Source organism: Folsomia candida, unplaced genomic scaffold (assembly GCF_002217175.1).
Source record: "Folsomia candida strain VU population unplaced genomic scaffold, ASM221717v1 Fcan01_Sc008, whole genome shotgun sequence".
NCBI lineage: Eukaryota > Metazoa > Arthropoda > Collembola > Entomobryomorpha > Isotomidae > Folsomia > Folsomia candida.
This window is the reverse complement of record NW_019091200.1, coordinates 493,073-516,192: the sequence shown is the minus strand read 5'-3', so window position 1 is coordinate 516,192 and position 23,120 is coordinate 493,073. Positions and strand designations below refer to the sequence as shown.

Below are 23,120 nucleotides of genomic sequence, written 5' to 3'. Positions count from 1 at the left end.
TCATCGTCACAGCCAAAGTGCGTATGCCAAAGGTGCAAAATAACGGATCTAATTTATTTTTCTTACACTTAACGACTCCTTAGCGTAAAAGGCATTACATTTCCAATAATTAAACTCAGGCTATTATTGTTAAAAATAACTCATTTTTATTACGTAATTACAATTTAAGTTAAGAAACATCACGTGATTGCATTTTTCATTTTAGTCGTACCATGTACATATATATGCCTGTATCAATATGAAATCGGTGCTTCTTTCGTGCAGAAATCAGTGCAACGAAGGCTTTCTATTTCTTGGAAGAGGGTTCCTGTAAATTACCCTTCAGCCCTTCTCATGATGGAATGAAAATTAGAATGTTGTCCTTCGCACCTTGACTGAATGGGCTCGACATTGTCGTCCAGAAATAAATGGCTATCAAATCAAATGTGTGTTAAGTGTGTGAATAATGAATAATGAGAATAATCTTATTCCAGAGCTACAGATTGAGGTATTTTTTACATCTTTTAGAATTTGAATCCGGGCAATATAATAGTGTGAATCTCTGTACTTTGCTCTCTTATAGTCATAATATTTAATTAACAAATATTTTATATATGCCCAGGATCTCGCAGGGTCTAATCTTCAAGCCCCGTTTGGCGCTGGTAACCCCCCAAAACGCCCTCGACGGAATGGATCAAAATTGACTCCCCGTCAAGATCGTCTTCTTGAAGAGGATTGGAAATTTTTCCCATTAAAAACAGCATATCGCACATAAAAAACGAAGCCATATCCATATTTTTTCCCTACAGAATACTCGTATCTGGAATATGATAAAACTGCCAATACTTTGGCAATAGTCTGCTACCCAGATCTAAAGGCAACTGAGCCTGGTGTTACATGGAACATTTGGAACGCTCCAATGACCTTGAAAACCCTTCGTGAACCAACGAGACCTATAATCATTTTTAGAGTGAACGATGACTTTTATCACATAATGCTCAAAGATCAGTCTAAATCGTTGTACAATTCACTAATTAATTTTTTGTGCAGTTTAGAATTGTAAAATTATAAAACAACCTCTGTCCTTGTCACGCCTCTGCCTCCAGTACTAACTCTTATTGGTTTTTTAAATGTAATAATTGATACAAAGTACAATATGATTACTCTGCGTATTTTATAATGCAAAAATTTATGTAAATAATAATGGAATTATTCAAATCCGCATATCAGTAAATATGCGTTAATTACATTTTATTGATTATATTTAAATATATGTTCATATTGTTACACAAGGACACTATCATATTGAGGTAATTAAGGCATTTAGTTCTTACAAATACTACACAATGACGCACTTTTGCATGGGTGCCGTGTCCGTGCCAGCGTCCAAATCGGGCGACGGTGTTCCAGACGATTCAACCGTTTCCTTACTTTCCCCGTCCCCATTTCCCCCTTCGGGCAGCTTCATCTCTCCCTTCTTCCTCTTCTTCTTCTCAACAACCTCCTCCTTAATTTTAATCTCTAATTTGCACTGTCCCACATACTCGTTCCCAAGGCCGAACCGATCACAAGCACAATCCCACCCCGACCTCACCAAGTTGTTCTTCTCTTCAATCGTCATCCCGAAATTCATCATGTTTGTCCCGAGGTGGTCGATGTACACGGTTCTCTCGATATCCTTCCCCTGCTTGTGGGCAGACGTTTGTTGGGAAGAGATCACCGTTTCAATCACGGCTTTTGTGTAGTCTAGAATGTTTTTGATTTCTCTCCGATCCGGGGAATGGCTCGGGATGGGTCCTCTTTGTTCAATCTCTCTCTTTTCTTCACTACTCACGAGGTAGAATCCCACCGTGGCAGCGTATGGGGCTTTTAATAGCTTGTCGAACACCCAGATTGGGTAATTGTCAGTAATACCGCCGTCTATCCAGAGGTCTTCTGACGCCTCGATGCGTACCAGGTCACCATCAACGTCCTTCTTGACGAAATTCTTGTGTGGGATGAATACGTACGGGATGGACATGCTGCATCGGACAGCGTCTGATATTACGGAGTCGGGGGTGTCCTTGTAGTTGAAGACGAGTGGGGTGTCAAGGGTCAGATTGTAGGCGACTAGATAAAAAAGTATGTAAAAATTGGCAAATAAAACTAAATCTGCATACATTCGCAATTTTTTTCCATGATCTCACTTACCCACGTAAAGATCTTTCCTTAAATTACTCCTCCTCAACCCTTCCTTCATCAACTTTCTATCCTCCTCCACTAATGTGTGCAATTCTCCGAAAGTGAGGAAATTAATGTCCGTCTTTAGCTTAACAAAAGCTTCCAAATAGTCGAGAATATTTTGCCCTGATGCCAAACCAAAGGATGAATTTAACAAGGGAAGTGTATTCATGGCGGCGGAAGTCTTGGCAGGAAGTGAGGACGAGTCGTTGCTGATGTTGGACACAATTTCGTACGCTTTTGTGTCCAAGAATGACTTGAAATCTGTATTGCCAATTGTGTCAACTAATTCAGCGACGCCCGTACCGAGTGAAAGCGCGAGCGCGGTAATTGCTCCGGCCGAGGTTCCAGCGACATTTTCAATTTGTGCGTCGAAATTCATGCCTGGAAATATTTTGTCATGCTTAAATTTCAAAATTTCTCAGTTATGTGTGTTTCATTTATTAATTTACTCACCATTTTTCGCAAAAGCCGCATGTAGGCCTCCAACCGCTCCTCCGTACGCCGTTCCTTTGACAGAACCTCCTTGAAAAACGAGATTTTTAACGGGGCCAAGCTCTAGAACAGTACGAATTGCGGGTGGTGACGGTGGTGGTAGTTCTTGTGGTAATACTGGCATCGGATTTGGTGGGGGTGGTCGTGGTGGAGGCGTACTGCGAGGGGATAGCACTGTTGGTGAGGTTTGCTCATTGTTATTACAACTTTTTGTCTTATGTTTCGTAAACTTTTTCATAATTGAAGTTATTTTATAACTGAAACTCTAACGGTAAATCAAGTTTTTAACTTTCTTAAATTGTAAAGGTTTAGTTCCGTTAGCAATAAATTCGGGTGTTTTAATTAGATAATTAAGCTTTCTAGGTCGATCGTGTTAACGATGTATGCAGTAAAGCAACAAACTAACCAAAGTGATTAAGTTACTTATTTAAATCTCTAAATTTGAGGAGAAAGTGGTGGTGAAAGAATCAGCTGCATATGAGAGTTTTGCACGTTTTAACGTATTGGAATTTGACTCATTTTGTGTTTGTACATATACCGTATTCGTACCCCTCGTCTTGTTTAACCCTTTTTATACGTGTTATTATTATTACATTTCATTATGCCTACCAAAACCATAAGTATATAGGCTTGCTTGGCCCAATGGCAGAATTGAGGTGAATCATCACGCAAATGATATAAAAAACGTACGAGTATGTGTGCATTGTATCCCGAACAGGTTTAAAGTGAAGGCCAACCATTTTTTCATCATTTTACATAACATAATTTTATCCCGGTCTATATTTGCTGGTGTTCAGTGCAAAAATGAAACAAAGAACCATAGCAGACACAGGATCAAACAATGGATACCTAACAATAATTCATAATCTGTGTAACATCACATCATCACTATATCCTCTGTCATGTGTCTAAATACCAAAGTTTTACATGGTACATACATGGTTGGTTTTGCAATTTGCAATTTTACCACTTTTCATTTACTATATAGTTTACTGTTTAATTAATATTTTAATCCCATTTTATGCCTTTATTATGCGTATATAAACATCCACATGTGCATATAAGTAAAGGTAGAAGTAAAAATCTAATAAATCACGACGACTTTCTCCACAACCATTTTCTTTTTGAGCAGACTTTTAATAAAAGAAATTGTTTCATAACACCTTTGTGCAGTCAAAATTTCTCTACCAATTTTTCATTTCCATCGCTCTACGGATAGTTTCTTTTTCCTAGCTCCACTTTTGTACCGGGCACCGCGTGCGTGTCGGTATTCTATCGAAGTGATGGTGAAGAAAACTAAAAGTTGTTGTTGGTTTGATATTGGATTGGATTCAAAGATTGAATTGAAGGCAATTCAATGCCGGTAAAAGTAGCAAAATGTTGTAAGTACTGCATGCATACATAAATCGTGAGTGAATCCGACTTATTCTACCCACACCGGGCTGTTTCATGATTTTTGTCGTGGAGCAGCACCGCCCGCCCACCACCGTCGGTTGTTCGGACCCTTATTTTATTTCAATCCAATCCAGGCAGGAAAGGGAAGAGGAGTTTTATTTATTCCATTCGTGAATGAGTTTCAAAGAGTTTTCTCATCCAAAAAGGCAGGGAGAGAATCCAATTCATCATCTCATCATCATTTCTGCGTATTCAATTCTTGTTGAAAAGTGTGTAAAGTAAAGAGACCAACAACAAAACCAAACCAACCAATCTGACAAATTGGTTTTGATAATCATGATGATGATGATGATGAGGAAGATGAAATGGTGATGCCGACCGACCAGCAACGGCGTCCCTCCTCGTTCGTGGTGAAATTAATCACATTTTACACAACAACTTCATCATTCTGTGTTCATTCTACATTTTAATCAAGTACCAAATAATAAATGGCCAAGTAATCAAAACAAGTATATATTTAGACGAGACGGGAAAAGCAGTAATTATGAAATTGTCATTTCAAAATGAAAATCATAAAGTAATTTCTCTCGTCCTCCTCTTTTCAATCTTCTCTTTTTTTAATAAAATGTTCAATACTTGGGCGTATTTTGGAATTATGCAAGAACAACGGAATCATGATGACAATAGAACAATGCGGAAGTGAATTGAATGGGTGAATCTCTGGATTGAATTGGATTTTGGATTTGTAGCGATTTGTGTCGAAAATTATTTATTATTCGGATTCAGGGAAAGTCAACCCTTGCTTCCAAGCCATTGGGTAATGCTTCTTTAATACGGGGTTGGACTTAATTTGCATATAGTTTGGATCTTCCATCGAAAATTTTTCCCAGTTTGGGGACGGTTTGCTATTAATAAATAAATATTGTGTAAGAATTTAGTGACATTGATTGAACAAGTAGATTACATTAAAATGACACTCGATTAAATTATTTACTTACCCAGTGATTGCAAAATCTGCAAAATATTTGCAATATGTTTTCGTCATTGCGCGATCTGCGGGGGTTGGGACTTGTGGGAAGCTGAACATGTAGAGCAAATCGTCTATAAAATAGGGAAATATTTGTAATAAAAATCTCATTTTTACTCGGAAAGAGAAAGTCTTAATTTTCCCAAATCACATCTAATTTTTCTCACCTCCATGAGTGACGCCTCCATCAAATGGTGGAATTAAAGGTGCCAACTCCGGCACGATAATTGGAACTAGTGCCAGAAAATTCCATAAACTGCTTCTACTCGCGTATTCAAAAGAGTAGAAATAAACCTCGGGAACTTTCCGACTTAGAATTTCTGCCGTTCGTAAAATTGGAGCTAAAAAGTGAATGAATTTTAGTTACTTAAAACATAAATACTAGTATGTACTAAGGAATTGAGTTAATATACCTTTCATAAAGAGTGCAGAGAACATCTGCCAAACAATAAAAATGTTTTTATATAAAAATAGCTAAAAATTTCAAAATTATTTCTTTCTACCCACATCAATCAGTTCGTACTGCATCGTTGTAAAATTATTTCTCAAATTGTCCTGAGGAACCCAACCGGCTAGTAAAGCTTGCGACATGGAGGCACCATTCGTCTTCTCGTAAACTCCCCAGGTCGCCAAAAGGTCGCCGACGAGCTTCTGATGGACGTAGACGGGGTCATCCAAGGTATTATTCCATCCGAGTCGTAGGGCGTATGCGACTCCGAGAAGGAAACTGCCCTCGTGCTGATTTGCGCCCATCATCACGGGAACATTTTCCACCAGGCCGTTCTCCAAGAGTTCGAGTGGTTCTAATAAGTATTTCATATTTTGAAAATTTTGTATTTTGATATCAAAATATTTTAATATTTTGATATCAAAATATTTTAATATTTTGCTCACCTTGGGAAATGAAAGCGCCTGCATGATCGTGTTCTATCGTGGGAGAGGTTCCAGCCAAGTTAGCTCTTAATTCGGTGGCTTGTGTGTTAAGCTAAGAAAAAATTTAGAGGGGTGAAAAAAGACAACTAATTGATTCATTTAATAGTCGTTGAACTTACCATTAGTTCAAAATGTGCCCTAGAAATGTTCATCCAATTCATAGCTTGGAGACACAGTAGGAGTTCGCCACTGTTGTCGATCGGACACCCTAATTCTAGTGCTAATCTTTCCGTCATTTTGAGAGGTTCTCGGTCCATCGACCATTCCGCTATGGCTGACCCACTCATTGCCGCCGCGCCATGAAACAGGCCTATATAAAGACAGAATTTCGATTTTATAACGTATGTAAATCTCTGGATAGATATGATTTTCAAGAAATTTTAATTGTCACCTCGCGCTAAGGGGGAAACCAGCAGGAAAGTTACTGCAGCACCGCCGGCAGACTAGTGGAAATTAATAAATTAGTAAATGACGGATTTACGAAAAATCATTGCAAATTACCTCCCCGAAAACCGTCACTCTGCCCGGATCTCCACCAAACGCTGCTATATTTTCCTATTAAGAAATGCATGTTTTGTACACCAAAGACGTTCTGAAAATTTGCTTTCATTAATACCTGCACCCAATGCAGACCCATGACCATGTCCTTCATCCCCATGTTCCCAGCGATTTCGTCGTCCAAAGTGGTCAAGAATCCGAGGGGTCCCATCCGATATCTGCAATGTGAAAAGTCTTATTACTAATTGCATTTTATTAAAATACCCCGATTGTTATTGTTCCACCCACTGAACAGTGACGACAATCACGTCATTTTCCAACATTTTGCTCGCCGTGTAATAAGACGTCTGCCCGAGTAAGAAACCACCTCCGTGAATCCAATACATGACTGGAAGGGGGTCATTGGTTTCGTTCGACCTCTAAAATAATGTGAAATTTATCACTGTAAAAATATTTGGAAAATACTCCAATTTGTCAAAATGATTTGTTACCCGTTTCGTATAAACGCTGAGAAAGAGGCAGTCTTCACTCGCAGTTGTTGTGTTGGTCAACCTAAATTATTCTGTCTCTTATCATCCCATCTTGGTTATCATGATCATTAAAATATACCAATTTACCATTGTGGACAGGCGTCAGGGTGGAGGTACGCTGGACGTGTGGACGTGCCCCATGAGTCAGTCCAGGGTTGAGGTGGCTAATAATGCAATTTAATTATTTATTAATAGCTGATATATATTTAGAATTGTTTGCAAAAATCAAACCTTGAATCTCAAGTTTCCTACGGGAGGCTTTGCGTACGGGATCGCTAAATACCTGTGTAAAATATTTAAATTCAGTTTTATCATCCCGTCGGTAGAAATTGAATTAAAAATGAGTACAAATTCAGTAGGATAGTATACATCCGGTAATAATTTTGCTACCGCATGTACCAAGTTTTATTCTCTGCGAACTGTGTAAAGTTGACAAAATTACTATGCTATTTCTAAAGTAAAAATCATTCTCATTTCAAAATCTGAACACATTTTATATAACTTTACACTAACAAATGCAAATATTTTACATAAAAATGGTAACACGTTCGTTTAAAAATTTTCAAAATTGAAATACAAATATTATAATTTATTTTAACCCTGAAATTCATAATTTTATAGCTGTCAATAATACTACTCACGCGTAAATGGTGTCCCCACCAAGGGCCACGTAAGTCGTCCCTTCCAGTTCTCCATGCGTTATGTTGACAAATACGCGTTCCGCTTTGGCACCGACATGATCTCTTTGATCAGCTAACCACTCTTGAATTAGAGCGTCATCTGGTAAAATTTTGTCATTTTCGGCAGCCGCAAAATAAACGGAGACGCAAATGAGGAAAATCTCAAATAATTTCATTTTATTTAAATGACCAGAGAAAATATCCAAATCCAATTATTCACTGCCAAAATAAGAGTGCAGCAGTTACTTGATGCAAGTCGTAGCTTATCCTAAATTATTATGTATCTTATCACTTCAAATTGACAAGTGGAGTTGGTTATCATTGTCAACGAAAAAACCCATCAATTTACGGAGACAGTCGAACCACGAAACGGGTGACAAACGATAGTTACAAATTTATCCATTCATATCAGTTTTATTTCACACGTATTGACAGGTAAATCCCCCCAAAAGCCAAACATGTGCACAGACATTTGGTAATGAAGCAGATAAATTAAGATTAACAAATCAAACATGTTCAAACAAACTGTAAAAGCGATCAGGGTCCAAATTCCGATCCCACCTCCTTTTTTGCAAGGTTCAGTTAGTCATCTCATCGTTTATCCGATGACAATCTTTCATAAAATGGCGAATAAATTCGCAAATTATTAAACTGTCCAAAATTTGTAAAAATCAATTTACCCATGAATGTCGCCATAATATGTTTGTCTGGCTTTAATCATTTCATTTCATTAATCATGCAAGACTTATTGCAATTAAGTCACTAATTTCTTATCATGATAAACTTTTATACATAAATGTCACACAATTTTCCTTCTTAAATGCTTACTTATTGTTATCTTACATTCCCTTCTTCTCAATTTCTTTCTTGTTTGTTTAATGCATCTAATTAAAATGCTCAATTTCAATATCAAATGGTTATCAGATTGCAGAAATCAAAGTCAAAAGCAATAATTAAAGGTGTGCATAATTACCAACAGTCAGTAGTTGGCAAAAATCGATTAAATATGTAGAAGACACGGAATACAATTCTTATTTGCATACATAACTTACTACAACAAAGACATCAAACAAGAAGAGTCACACAGCAATATTTGGAAACGTCGAGTCCAATTCTTAACTGCATTTTACTGTCTTATCAGAATTTATTAGTGTAAATGCAACGCAACCCCAACCCATATAAATAAATCTGAGCGAGATTGTTGCACTATCCGTGAGAACTTTTCACTGTCCTGAACTTAAAAAACAGCTCAACACACACATTTACTTACCATCCAACTCTGTGTGAATAATACGATTTTATTATTATGTCACCCATTACGTTACTCATGTACATGCGTTTACGACGATAGTGCATGTATTTTTCCATCCGATATCGTATACACAGAAGATCTGCAATTTCTTGAACGCCATGTGAAGCGAAGATGACCTAATGTTATGTTTCTACCAATCAATTAAATTGAAAATGGACTCCCCAATCCCACGGCATTTCAGTCCAATTTCGATCCTTTGCCATCAAACAGCTTCCCGTGTGCGTTGCGTGTCCCTTGTTCAATAATAATGTGAGTTTGTGTCGGAAATATTTAAAGTAGTCAGTAACTAACTAAAAAGTGAAATTTGTGACTCCGTTCTTTTAAAAGTTGTTCAAAATTTGGAACGGATCTTTATAAAATGGGTTTTATCACATCATTAACAAATCATTTCTTCGTCGTAACGCTTTTTGGCGTGGCGGTGATGTCGCAACACATCCCGTCGCCCAGCAGACCTTCGGTGACCAATATATTCTCGGAGAATCGTGAATCCAGCGATCGTCTCATCGTGACGCCATACATAACGCGAGGAGAGATCGAACGTGCCCAAAACTTGTCGAGGGTCACCAATTTCACGAGGGTGCGTCTTTATTTTTATTATGAACTCATGTTTGGTATAAATGAGTTTTCACTTTTTTAACCCTGGAGTCAATGAACTTTCATTTATTTTATTCTTTCTCAAAGGTATTAAGCTACTCGGGCTTCTTTAATGTGCACCCCACCTACAATTCCAACATGTTCTTTTGGTTCTTCCCCGCAGCGGTGAGACTGATAAGGCAACTTATCCACTACGAATGGTAGCTTATCGTATGAAAATGTTTTCCGTTTTAGTACAACTCTGAAAATGCTCCTGTCGTCCTCTGGTTGCAAGGAGGTCCTGGGGCACCCTCGTTGTTCGGACTTTTTACCGAACATGGACCATTTCTCGTCGACTCGAAGAGTTATCTTCGCTTCAGAAGTAATCCTTGGTCACTGACGCATTCCGTGTTGTACATCGATAATCCGGTGGGATGTGGTGGGTTGCTTGCTTTAAATATTTATTACCCGGGTATTATTATATTTTATAAAATTTCAAAAATTATTGCCGTTAAATAATAGGCTTCAGTTTTACTGAGGATGAAAACGGGTACGCCCGAAATGAAAAAGACGTCTCACGCGATTTATATAACGCTTTGACCCAATTTTTCACCCTTTTCCCAAACTATCAATCGAGAGATTTCTACATTGCGGGGCAGTCTTATGGAGGTAACCATTTTTAGATTTTTGCAAAATTTTTGCAAAAATTTTAGCAATTTTGTTCCTCTCTCTCTTTAGGAAAATACGCACTCAGCATTGCATACAAGATTCACAAAACGAACCAAGAGCTCCCCGCAGTTCGGATAAATCTACGCGGTCTAATCCTCGGAGCTCCGTTCGTCGATCCCGTGTCGATGATTGACTTTGGCGAATTCATGTACAACATCGGACTAATCGATGAAAATGGAAGGGCTCATTTCGACCAAAAGTATGCCGAGAGTAAGGACCTGATTTCGAAGGGGAGATGGCTGGATGTCGACAATGTAAGCAAAAAAATCAAAAATTATGCAATGCAAAAAAATTGCATCCAACCAAGTTAAGATTTTATCTCTGAGCAAGTAACCAGAGTGCAATTTTTAGCATTTTTCTTCGTAACTTGAGAGTCAATTAAACTAATCGCAGTCTTATCCATCATCGCGTCATTAGTTCATTTCTGGCTTAAAAATGTATGATAAAGGTGAAGACTATTCATTTGTACGTCTTGTTTTGTTTTACACGACACGACAAAAAGTGTGAAGACAGACTGTGCGACTAAATGGTGTAAAGGTCTCGTCCATCCCATATTATGTCACAATCTCATTATTTCTGCATGACTAACTAAATACTTACATACACAGGTTTCATTTTCATTCTGCATATAGCTTATCTTATTATAGATAACGTATTCTGCCTTACTCCACTCCTACCGGTGTGAATAAGATAAACAGATAGGAGAGGTTAGTAGATATTCAGTATGAATATGTGCAGTTTATGTACATGAGCATTGTTTATGTATCTCTGACCCAGATACATATTTATTTATTGCTGCAATTCTGCTTGCATAAGTAAAGGTTAATACCAACCAACAATAACAAATACCTACATATGCACAAGAAAAAGGAGAGTAAATCACAACACCATAATAATTTGTAAAATATGACAATTTTGTCATATTGAAAATTAAAAGTGACGTACTTACTTATTAGCTTTGGAACAATTCACGATTTTTTTGTATAGGTAGGCTTTTTTGTATAATACATACGCCAGGAAATATGTCTAGCAGAATTATTATATTTAAAATTAAATGCCAGATGAGAGAAAATCATTATGAATGAGATGCAAAAGTAGAAAATTCGATCTGATTATTAAATCAGATTCATTTACAAGTTGGAAATTTGAGTATAAATTATTTTGTTTAACTCATATAGAGCTCATACTCATATTTATGCTGATTAAAACCCACCAACCAGCCTAAACCCTAAAGTTTTTTGTTTTTCATTTTATATAAAAACAATTCATTTAGCAGGGAAATTGTATAATTTGATTTCGCAACCAAAAAGTAAATGGTAGTGAAGAAAAGTTCAATAATTTCCCATACAGTCGATATCCACATTTACTGCATGTACGTACGTATTTGCACAGTGTGTGTAAGCTTACACATAAGAATGCAAAAACGGAGGCACCCTACGTTTAAAGGCGTTTTAAAAATTACAACATTTAATATCAGAATGCTTCTTGATTCCAACGACGGGAAACAATTCAATTCACTCACTTTCAATCATTTACAGTAAACATTAAAATGATTGCTTTACTCACACCACGAAATCATAATTCACGTAATATTGTTAAATTCCCACTAATCCTGAGACAAACCAGACGTAGCAAGTAAAATGTCTATTTCGTAACAATAATTACACACAGAGGTTCAAATTTTATTCTAATAAAACGCAGAAAAAAACGACGTGCAAAACACTTAAATTTTCGATATTTTTCAATGTATGTAGTTAATGGATGAACTTCTTCACGGAGATTTTACCCCGTTCCCCACCTATTTCAAAAATGTCACAGGATTTGACTTCAACAAGAACTACTTGGAGGAAACGCGTCCCAAAACGTATGGATTTTACCAGCAGTACATTCAGCGGGACTATGTTCGCCACGCGATCCACGTGGGGGCCACGCCGTATCAGAATTTCAATTCCTCCGTCCTCAAATATATGAGGCAAGACTTCCACCAAAGCGTGAAACCATGGGTCGAAGAATTGCTCGATGCCGATTACAGAATGATCATCTACTCGTCACAGTTGGACATGGCTGTGCCACACACGGGAATTGCGAGGTTCATAAGATCACTAAAGTGGAAGGTATGTAATAATAAGGAGTATTTTTTTTTACTAATTTAGGAGCTATTTAGAATTTGGGGGATATTTTTTAAAATAAATTTAACAGGGCTCGGACGACTACGCCACGTCAGAGCGAAAAATATGGAAAGTTAACCGTGAAATTGCCGGGTATTCTAAAAACGCTAGAAATCTTATCTACTTATTTATCCGAAATGCGGGTCATGTCGCGCCTCATGACAAACCGGAATGGACGTTCGACATGATCAACAGATTCACGGCTGGAAAAACATTCTAAGGAAATTGGAGAAGAAAATCTTAGTCATTTTTTTACCACATTTTTATTTTTATTGCGAAAAGTTGGCCTATTTTTTAATTGTTACACTTTTTTATGTATCGCACTGCCTACTTACACATCTCTAGCTACCTATCTCTTTTTTCCTCTTTGGCTAAATTATCAATTTCACTTACACATCTTATCCATTCTGTCCCTGAAAAACTTTTTTCTTTGCTTATCTTGCTGAACTATTTCACTCTTCCCTTCTGCTCTAAATTCTGTATAATCCTTCCTTATTTTCAATGAAATGGAATTGTGTCACATATTTTCCTTCTTCTTATTTCAGACTTTTGTCACATCAATTTGTTTACACTTGGTCATATTTCTTCTTATAAAGCTAAGTAATACAGCATTAGTAATGCAGCATTTCATTTAATCAGCAAAAGAAAAAAGCCGCGGCAGGGGAAGACCTATTATTAAATATTTTATCTTGTGGCTTGGTTTGGTTTCGTTCGTGGTCATTAACGATTAACCGCATCAATCATTCACTTAACCAACCACAAGAAGCAAACAGACTGTCATTTATATAAATATAAGTAAATAAACAACAACAAACACTATCGTAAGTAATTCAACGCAAAGAAATTGCATGTTAGCCAAGTTTTTGTATGTACATAAATATGTATCGGATGTCTTAATTTAGGCATGTCTTGTCAAATATGTAATAAGTGATAAAAGTAAATAAATAACTAAATACATGCATGAGATTTTTATTCACTCTTGTTTTTTTCCTTTGCAATCTAAGCGTTTAAATGGTCTCAATACTAATTAAAAGCATTACATGACAAAGCAAAGTGTCAATAATTGGGTCACCAAAGTTAACTACATAATTATTAACCTCGACACGACAAGAAAGATATTATTACAAAAAATAATACCGTGGGAAAAATTTGTGTGTAATGGGAAAACATAACGCAAACTTTTGCTGGGTGGCTGTAACTGAATGTATGAATTCTTTTGTGCGAGTTTTTGTTGTAAATGTTGAACGTCAATACTTAATTTGTACAAATTATGAACAAACCTTTAAATTTCGTATGATTGTCGATTTATTAACTTTCAATTATTTTAAATCTTTCATTGTCGAAACAAAAAAAAATTAATTATATATTTGGTAAGACTAAATTTCTAATGCTTTTCTTTTTATTTTATTTTACTTTAATAATGAACGAATTTATACGGATTAGAATTTTGCTTTATTATTCTACTTTTATTATTCTACTTTTGCTACATATTTTAAGATGAGTCCACCTCCCGTGCCATTTTAGTAATGTTTCTACTTCCCTTTTATATTTATATGTATAACTTATGTACGTGTAAAAAAATTGAAATTTTACGTACGTAGGAAAATCATCAGATATGCTAATTATCATAGCTACATATGCTATGCGAAATATATTCATGGATGGTAAAACTCAGCATGGATAAAAAATTGAACATGGATTTATTAGGATTATGAAGAAAACTAAAGAAAATAATATTCATAACCAACTTATTTTGGCATGTAGCTATCATTATATTTTGTACAGTAAAGAAGCCAAACTAGGAACATTGTGAATGTGATAATTTTAATGGAAAAATTATAGATTATGCATGTCTGCAGAATCATCATTACGTTCTCTTGTGAATATTTCTTATTGGTAACTAACGGCAACGGAGCGTTCCGTCTTTCGGCAGTTTGGTCAATATTCTCACGTTTATTTCCAGCCTGCATAACCAATTCTACTCAAGATTTCCATATATTATTTTTCGTACGCTGAACTAGAAGTGAAACTAAACATTAAACGCCAATTAAAAACAATATCAATAAATTATAACAGAGCCCGAGCCACCACTCACAAGTCTTGGTGATCATAATGGATCACGTTGAGAGCGAGCAGGACAAACCTGCCAGAAATTCTGATTCTAAAGCTATGCGTCTCCTTCGAAAGAGCATGGTAAACAATAGAATAGTTCACGGACCCGGCCGACCTTCGTTGGACGAAGCAGAGGAGGACGAAGAATCACGTCCTCCGAAAAGGTGACGATTGTGATGACATGACGATTATCCGTTCCTTGACCATGTTCTGATTTATTTTAGAACAAGTCACCCAAAAAAGCGTACTTCACGTAATCGCGAAAGTGGTGGTGGTGGTGCTGCTGGTGGTCAAAATATCTATTCTTCTGGTCCCAGGGATAAGATCTTGCCACCATCAGAGTCAAATTTTACGCTGGAAATGGGACCATCTTTCCAACTCTCGCAGACATCGATAGGTTCTTCCCGTGCCGGCGTATCCCGTCTGGACCAACTTCACCACAACCTCAAGCCGAGAGAGGAGGACATTCTCTACCTCAAGAAACGAATCCTCTTTCCAGGCATTTTTGAGCAGGAGTCGTCCGATGAGGATTCGAAACCCAGACGCAATTTGAGAAGAGTGCCCTGCAAACAAAAGTACTCTAAAAGTTGAGAAGGTCGGGGAGTAAACTAAAAAATAACCAACTGGTGTCACTTATTTTCAGAGTGGAACCCGAAAAATTGAAAAAGAAACCTGAAGATGACGTTTGCCGTGGGTCATCTTCGGCCACTTTGACCAGAGTGGTGAGCGCAACGTCACGTCGAACCCTAGAAAAATCATCTCAACAGTCTTGCTATGCTGGAAGCGCGACCAAATTGCCGACCAGATTACGTCGTCCTCAGGATGAAAGCATTTGTCCGGATCAATTGGAGAAGAACAAAGCTGTGTTGGAGGCGATGCCGTCAGTCGTGGTGGGTTGGAGTATTAGGAATTTATTCTAAATCTATTCTAAATTATGAATTGCAAATTATAACAGAAACCCGAGTGGAAGCATTTTAATGAAGACGATTTCACAGAGGGAGGAACGATGGTGGGCGGATCTGATATGTCGCTAAATGAGAAGCTTTGCCGTAATTAATTATTTCGACAATTTTACTTTGTTTCGTAATCACCATCAATAATTTTGGGTTTGTTCAGTGTTGGAGGAGGAAGCCAAGAAGCCAGTGAGCATAAAAGAACGCTACGTGGGTCACAGAGGAATCCCAGGCTATCCTAAATGCTTGGATAGAACTATGGCATATCAAGAGTGCCTCCCTCCAGGAGAAATTGTTCGTAGTGCGATCGGTACGTATAAATTTATGTATTTGCATATGCATATGATTTATGAATTAAAAATACTCCCTAAATTTCAGACACCCAAAAGTTGTGGGGAGTTCCGGAAGGCGTTGCTCTATCTCGAGCCCAATTCGTGGAGCTTTTGTTACGAATGGAAAAACACTACAATAATGACTACATTTGTGTCGTCTATTCATTGCCATTTTCTCATCCAGAGTACAATCCCTACAACCTCAAGTGAGACGTTTATTAATTAATTAACTTATATTAAAGTTCATAAACCTAATGTCTCTAATTGCTTTTTGCAGAATAGTAAAATATAGTCAAGTTGGGAACAGAATCCACTACACTGTGAGTCGTTACGGGGCTTTGTATTTTGCAAATGGGATGGCCGACTTTATCTCCATGCTCCACATCCACACCCACATGCGATGTTACGACAAATGTCGCTCGGTATGAAGGCGACATGTAATTAAATAATGTTTAATTCACGGATATTCAGTGAGTAATTTTTGTACAGCTTCCATTTTTCTTCAACTTTCGCGTCTGGAAAGCGTTCTACTTGTGGCGTTACATAGTCCGAGAGGAGAAGATGAGAAATATTAAGTTCAATATTGCTCGCGATCTCTTCCTCACGAAGCGTCCCCTTCGAATTATGTTGTTAGAGTTGGCAAAAATGTGTCAAAAGTTGACGACCATGTCACTCCTCAACATTCAACATGGGGAAACGTACGCTCTTCCAGAATTTGTCCAGTCTCAGGTACGCATACAAAATTTTAAAGATAAAGATTGATTTTGTGAAACATACATATTTATTGAAACTGGTTGATATTTCCTTAGATTCGTCATTTGGATGGAGTGGGGTCACGATTTCGAGCGTTTGAAGGAATGGTGATAGAAATGACGGGTGCTGCTTGTCGTGCAGCCCTTATTGAGGAAGGATTCTCTCCAGATCAGTATCCAGAAGAGATGGAATTTTATATGAAACAGTTGGAGATGCCTGTCCAGCATTTGGGAAAGGTAATCATACCTTTGGCTTAATAAATTCAGAAGACGCTATTCATGGATAAATTTGTATAAATCCTTTTACCACCAGAATTTGGCCATAGTTCTCGACTATCCTGGACAATGGTTATCATTTTCACAACAAAAGAAAAAACGCCAAGTGTGCAAACGCATCACGGATTTTATTCGCCTAGTCGACTATTTGGTTCAGAGGTGATTGACACAAATAATTAAAATTACACGTATTTTGTTAAGAGTTATTGAACGTCTTGATTATTATTCTGTGGCACAGGGCTTATCACAAATTACTGAAGAACTCCATGTTTCTACTCGTCTTGGAGATGCACGCTAGACTTCCGTTCGTTCCGGAACCATATTACGCAGATTTTGAAGACGAGGAGGCTTTCACAGAATTGCAGCACAACGTTGATCTTCATGTGAGTTGAACTTATTTACATATAATTCACAAAGCAAAAAGATTTTGAACTTTCTGAACTAATGTGCAACTTATTTCTTCCTCCTGCATAGTTTGGGTCGCCAGTTCTCTCGGGGGTAGCGGAACCCATGTTTGACATTGGTTGCTTTTGGAACGACGAAGGTCTAGTGTTCTCTCCCTCAATCGTGGAGTATGTCAAAGGCTGGTACACCGTGCTGGGGGCGTGGCGTGACGCCGTTCTTTCGTACGACAATATGCTCTCCATTTCACAATTCAACCCGTACACGCAGTGAGTGCACATAAATTTATTACTCATAAAAATAATCTCAGCTTGTGTATGTATGTACGCATCTAATTTGTTTCCTGCTTATTCTCTCTCGCAGACCCATCATTAATGGCTACGTTGATCCTAAAACGTGCGGAGAAGGGCCAAGTTTCAAACTCTTTTTAGATCTGGATTATGATTTAGACGGCCTCGGAACAATTGGGGAGCTAATTCTCCGTCACAGCTTTCAAATGTCGGACCAGTACATTGCTGCCTTCAACTCGATTCGTTTATTCTGCTTAGAAAATCAGAAGCTAGATTTGGACATTCTTCGAAATGAGACAGGCAATTAGAACTTGTGCAAAGCTAATAAAATTAAAATTACTGATTTTACCCTGTTATTTCAGACGTGCAAAAGTTTCAACTTTGGCTGGAAAAGTTTTGGGAGCAGAAAGCCACTCTGGAAAAGGTTGAAGATCTCAAGTCGATGGGTGTGTTCCGCGTTAACAATTCCATTCTCCGAGCTCATGCCAATCCGACGATTCAACGATGTCTGGACGTTCTTGACGAAGTCATGCCCGTGTAATTAAGCCGTTTATTGAGTTGAGTGACGATCTTTACTGATATAAAAATTAAGCTTTTGTCCATTGTTGTTAATTAAAGTGTTGGAGCGCAAAATGTGGTCGAGTCCACGGCGAGAATGCAGAAAGCGATTGACCACCTTCAAACTTATCCCCAATTGGCGGACGATTATGTAAAATATTTAATGTACATGGAGGAGATTTCGGATGAGGTGAGTGATAAACTGCACATTATTGACATGCCATGCCAATATTATAGCTAAAATTTCATGCAGATGGAAGAAATCGAAAAAGACTTGGACATTACTGCCGAGTTATTCGATCTGATGGAGGACTACAAAATCGAGTCCACCCCAGAAGACTTAGCCGGCTTTGAATCCCTACAACCCACCCTCCTCACTCTGCGTGAACTTATCGATGCACAAACCGCCAACAGGGAGAAACTCATGGCCGAATTAATGGAACAGTTTCGAATTGAAACGGAAGAGATTTGGGGTCGCGTGAACACAATCCGAGTTGTCGTCCAGGCCCCCGAAGTCCTCAATCCGACCTCTGATCCTATCATTCTGAGCCACAAATTAACTCAAGTTCGCGACATTTTGTTGGCCGATCAAGAAAAAGCGGCAAAATTTACATCCTATCAGAAAAAGTTGAAAGTTGACGTCACAGATTTTGAGGAACTCGACAAACTCATCGTATTCACCAAGATTCGTCACCAACTTTGGGATTCCCTTGCGAGATGGGACGTTCAAAAGAAGGAGTGGGACGCCACCCCGTTTTCCACCCTCGTTCCAGAGAACATGACGCGAGAAGTGAATGACTACGTGAAGAGTATCCAGCAATTGGAGAAAGGTCTGCCACCCAACGAGGTCGTCCCCATTCTCAAGGACAAAGTGGACAATATGCGTTTCCAGCTCCCCTGGATTGCCAATCTGCACAACCCAAATATTCGACAGAGACATTGGAACGTGATGGAGGCCAAGATGGGGATAACGCTGACGGACCCAACCACGACTCTTCTACAGCTCACGGATCAGGGGATTGCGGATTTTGCGGAATTTATTCAGGAAATGTCAGCCCAAGCGAGTAGTGAGTTCAGTTTGGAAGCTTTACTGAAAAAGGTGGAGGATTCCTGGCAGGACGTGGAATTCATCGTGCTGTCACATAAGGATCAAAGAGACGTCTTCATTCTTGGTGGGACGGACGATATTCAAGTTTTGTTGGACGATTCTCTCATCCACATGACCACGATTTCGTCATCGAGACATGTCGGCCCAATCAAACCGAAGGTGGACGAATGGGTCAAGCTTCTCGATCTATTTTCAAACACATTAGACGAGTGGATGAACTGCCAAAGGAATTGGATTCATTTGGAATCCGTCTTTTCCGCACCGGACATTCAACGACAACTGCCAAGCGAGGCAAAAATGTTTTCCCAGGTGGATAAATCGTGGAGGGAAATCATGTCCAAAACGAACAGAGTAAATCGGCATGCTATGTACATATTAAATAATATGTACGATTTTACAAATGCATGTTTCGATTGGGACGTCTTTAGAACCCCTTAGCTCTGAAGGCGGCCACGACACCCGGATTGCTCGAAGTGTTCATTTCTAGCAACAAATTGTTGGAGCAGATCATGAAGTGCCTTGATGACTATTTGGAGTCGAAACGAGTCATCTTTCCTCGATTTTACTTCCTCTCGAATGAGGAGTTGTTGGAAATCTTGGCTCAAGTGAGTGAGATTCGCTAGTATTTAACAATATATATGATAATTTACGAGTTAAAGTAATTTTCCATCTGTTTTCTCCTTGAAATTAGACTCGAAACGCATCGGCTGTGCGTAAGTGTGTACATGAACTCACTGTGAAACGAGTCTTGGTCTTTTCTATAACCATTCTTCTGTCTTTAATTTACAGAACCCCATTTGAGAAAATGCTTCGACGCTGTGCAAAGATTGACGTTTGGTGGTCCTGCTTCCGCCGTGGTGAAGGACATTACGGCCATGTTTTCCCCAGAGGAGGAAAGAGTAGCTTTAACCAAGGGGCTCAAAACGAGAGGAAACGTGGAGGTACATACATACTTTAAGAGTTAATTAAGTGATTTGCAATTATCCGTATTACTTGCAAATTGTTGCAGGAATGGCTGGGGAAAGTGGAGGATGCCATGTTTGCCTCCCTAAAACGAAGCATGAGGAATTGTCTCACAGATTGGCACTTGATGGAAAGGGAGGAATGGGTGCAGCGTTTTCCATCACAGGTCAGCCATTCTATTATTATTTGTAGGAAATCAGAATGATCAGTACTAATAATTTGGATCACTTTGTGTAGTGCGTTCTATCCATCTCACAATTAATGTGGGCACAAATCGTCCACATGATTCTTGACGGTACGGACATGGTCACACCACTCTTAGGAATACAATTAATACTAATAATCGTAACATTCTAGGCCCAGGGAACTCAATTTTAGGGATGAGAGAGTTCGAAAAGAAGAATTTTGAGGTACATAAGTCCATTCATTCACTAAATCTGCTTGTTCATCAATTACCCATTTGTTCTCTATCAACTCTACAGAATCTCAAAAAACTTGCTGCAATGGTGCGAGGTCAGCTGCCTCCACTGGTGAGAGCCGTTCTCTGCGCCCTTATCACCATCGACGTCCACGGAAGAGACATTATCACAAGTCTCGTGGTGAAAAAAGTAGAAACCAGGTTCGTTCTACAGAAATTAAACTTCCTACTAAATTAACATCTACATTGTATGTTGATTCATTGGTTAGTTCCAATTTTGAATGGTTGAAGCAACTCCGCTACTACTGGAATTCTGGGGAGGAGGTTGTCGTAGCTAAAATGGCTAATGCTCAGTACAATTATGGCTACGAATATCTGGGCGCATCACCCCGACTTGTCATTACTGGTAATAGGTAACATTTAAATCAAATTCTGAAAATAGTACATATAGGCTACAAATTAATACGTTGGACCAATGTAGATCTCAACTCCATAACACTTTAACATAAACTGATTGATTTTGGTGAACGAAGTATCATCCAAGAACTTGGCATTAGTGAATTTATTAAGGCAGATAGGATAGGCGTCATAAGGAGTGGATCCTGCTGGAGAAGTGTAAGGGGGGTCTGAGACAAATTGTTGATGTAGATGAAGAAGGTCGGCGAAAGAGTTCGCGATGTGAAGATGAGCTTCGTTTGTCTCCAAATCATCCACAGGACAAGAGGACAAGGGAATCAGTTCCCAGGGAAGGTGATGTTCCATCAAACTGTATTTGGTCACAGTGTCATTCTGATCACCAGTGGCCAAATGAAGCTTTTTACCAATTAGGGTCTTCCCGAAATAATTAATGTGTGGGTTAGACACCACGTAGAGTGCCCCACGCTCTTTGGTCACCACCATTGAAGAAATCACGTCTTTTCCTTCTCGTTCTTTACCAAAGGGGTAAGGGAGGGTAGCCCTGAATTCACGACCCAAGTATTTGGAGATACCGAGCTGCATTCCCCAATTTTTCATTTCTTCTAATACTTCTTTCTCCGCTCCATTTGGCAACGCTACATTCTTATTCAAATAGCGAAATGTTGATGTTGCTGGGACTAGTTTTCTCAAAAGTGTGACAAACTACAAAATGATAAAAAATGTTGATCAACTGAATGAGTTAATTAATTGTTTAAATTAAGTACCTGTCTCGCTGCATAGACTTTGTTGGCCTCTTCTTCTGTTGAAAAGTATCGTCTTTGACCAAGAATTTCAGTACAAGTCGGAGGAGGTAACTTTGCATCTGTGAATTCTTTAACGTAACTGTTCCAAAACTGTAAATCCCCACCGGCAGTAATTATATTATTCATAGCCATACTAGCTCGTTTAGCCTTCCATTCCGCATCTTCGTATGTAAAGGGGTTATGACGTGAAAAAATGTTGTCATTCTGCTTCCTTTGTCTTCATAATCTGAAACGACGTATTCCCACTTGCTCTTATGGGAGTGACAAAATGGGGATGCACCAGACGTCCCCAGATATTTGAAACATTCTGAAATCAAATACATACTTAGAAAACAGTTTTTAATAAAATGAACCAAATTTCTCACCATCAAACATGCAAATAACTCTTCCTCCGGTACTATCATTTGTGTGATCATCCAAAACTAGTCTCTCATAGGCAGCAATTTTTCGCCAAACCAGATGTTTATTTGTATCATCCACTTTTATTCCATCTTTGGATGCCTTGATCTGCCTGATCGCCTCCTCCTTCTCGTTTTTACTTAATGGCTCCAGCACCTTCTCGGCATAACCCTCTGGAGTACATTTTGCGAAGTCAGGAGAGTCAAATTCATCCCCTTCTTCTTTTGGACGAACAAGAGCGTAGAATGTGTCCCTTATTTTTCCCACGCCACTGTCTGATTTATCCTCATGTTTGTCTCTTTTATTCATGTTCATGACCTTGCCCACTGAGCTCCACTCCTTTCTTACCTCCCTCACAACAATGGTCCGGCCTTTGTACTGCGGTGGGAGGTCATCAATTTTAGGTGGCTCTTGGGGAATCATTTCCCAGGAATACTTTGCCTTCTTAGCAGAGGAGGAAGAAACCTATGAACACAACATTATTATTGTCTGACAATTTCTGTATTATATCCTATCCTTATTTTGTTTACCTTATCAGTTTCAGTCACCGGAGAGGGTGAGGTTACTTTGTTCGATGACATTGTTTTGAGAATTGATGACAATATTTGTTAACAAATATAAAAAAACACAAAGTTTTTACTCGTCTTTTTACTACTCCCGGTTGAACAGTTCTATGCCACTCATCCTATATATAAAAGCGTAGTGTTGACTGGCTGCCTGCTCACCGGTATAGAGCCATCTACGCACACATGAGCATACTCGCTCCGCTACTGTTTGAATCGCGTGAGTGTGGCTCCA

General features: G+C 38.6%; 3 protein-coding genes and 1 long non-coding RNA gene across 5 annotated transcripts; 1 reads left to right on the top strand and 3 right to left on the bottom strand.

The window, feature by feature from the left end:
- Positions 1–1,188: 1,188 nt before the first annotated feature.
- Positions 1,189–3,328, bottom strand: LOC110852984 (uncharacterized protein YqhO). Its single transcript, XM_022101175.2, has 3 exons — positions 2,656–3,328; positions 2,170–2,583; positions 1,189–2,088 (listed from the first exon to the last, which is right to left on the bottom strand). The coding sequence occupies exons 1-3, from the start codon at positions 2,930–2,932 to the stop codon at positions 1,319–1,321; spliced, it is 1,461 nt and encodes a 486-aa protein (XP_021956867.1). The 5' UTR covers positions 2,933–3,328; the 3' UTR covers positions 1,189–1,318.
- A 1,207-nt stretch (positions 3,329–4,535) lies between these two features.
- On the bottom strand, positions 4,536–8,007 carry LOC110852937 (cholinesterase 1). Its single transcript, XM_022101116.2, has 15 exons — positions 7,719–8,007; positions 7,309–7,360; positions 7,165–7,241; positions 7,039–7,099; positions 6,836–6,966; positions 6,666–6,765; positions 6,551–6,604; positions 6,441–6,492; positions 6,169–6,359; positions 6,011–6,101; positions 5,624–5,919; positions 5,530–5,554; positions 5,284–5,457; positions 5,088–5,190; positions 4,536–4,994 (listed from the first exon to the last, which is right to left on the bottom strand). Exons 1-15 carry the CDS (start codon positions 7,931–7,933, stop codon positions 4,862–4,864), a joined length of 1,755 nt encoding a protein of 584 aa, XP_021956808.1. The 5' UTR covers positions 7,934–8,007; the 3' UTR covers positions 4,536–4,861.
- A 961-nt stretch (positions 8,008–8,968) lies between these two features.
- LOC110853062 (venom serine carboxypeptidase) lies at positions 8,969–13,505 on the top strand. The gene is made up of 7 exons (XM_022101289.2): positions 8,969–9,646; positions 9,751–9,828; positions 9,898–10,081; positions 10,165–10,311; positions 10,381–10,625; positions 12,126–12,485; positions 12,571–13,505. Exons 1-7 carry the CDS (start codon positions 9,428–9,430, stop codon positions 12,757–12,759), a joined length of 1,422 nt encoding a protein of 473 aa, XP_021956981.1. The 5' UTR covers positions 8,969–9,427; the 3' UTR covers positions 12,760–13,505.
- A 715-nt stretch (positions 13,506–14,220) lies between these two features.
- On the bottom strand, positions 14,221–23,013 carry LOC110852844. Of its 2 annotated transcripts, none has more exons than XR_004835471.1 (6): positions 22,853–23,013; positions 22,289–22,787; positions 21,885–22,230; positions 18,006–21,822; positions 14,635–17,906; positions 14,221–14,556 (listed from the first exon to the last, which is right to left on the bottom strand). It is a non-coding gene; the product is annotated as an uncharacterized LOC110852844 (long non-coding RNA). The 2 variants fall into 2 exon arrangements; XR_004835470.1 differs by having other exon boundaries at positions 14,221–15,214; positions 15,324–17,906.
- Between the last annotated feature and the right edge of the window lie 107 nt (positions 23,014–23,120).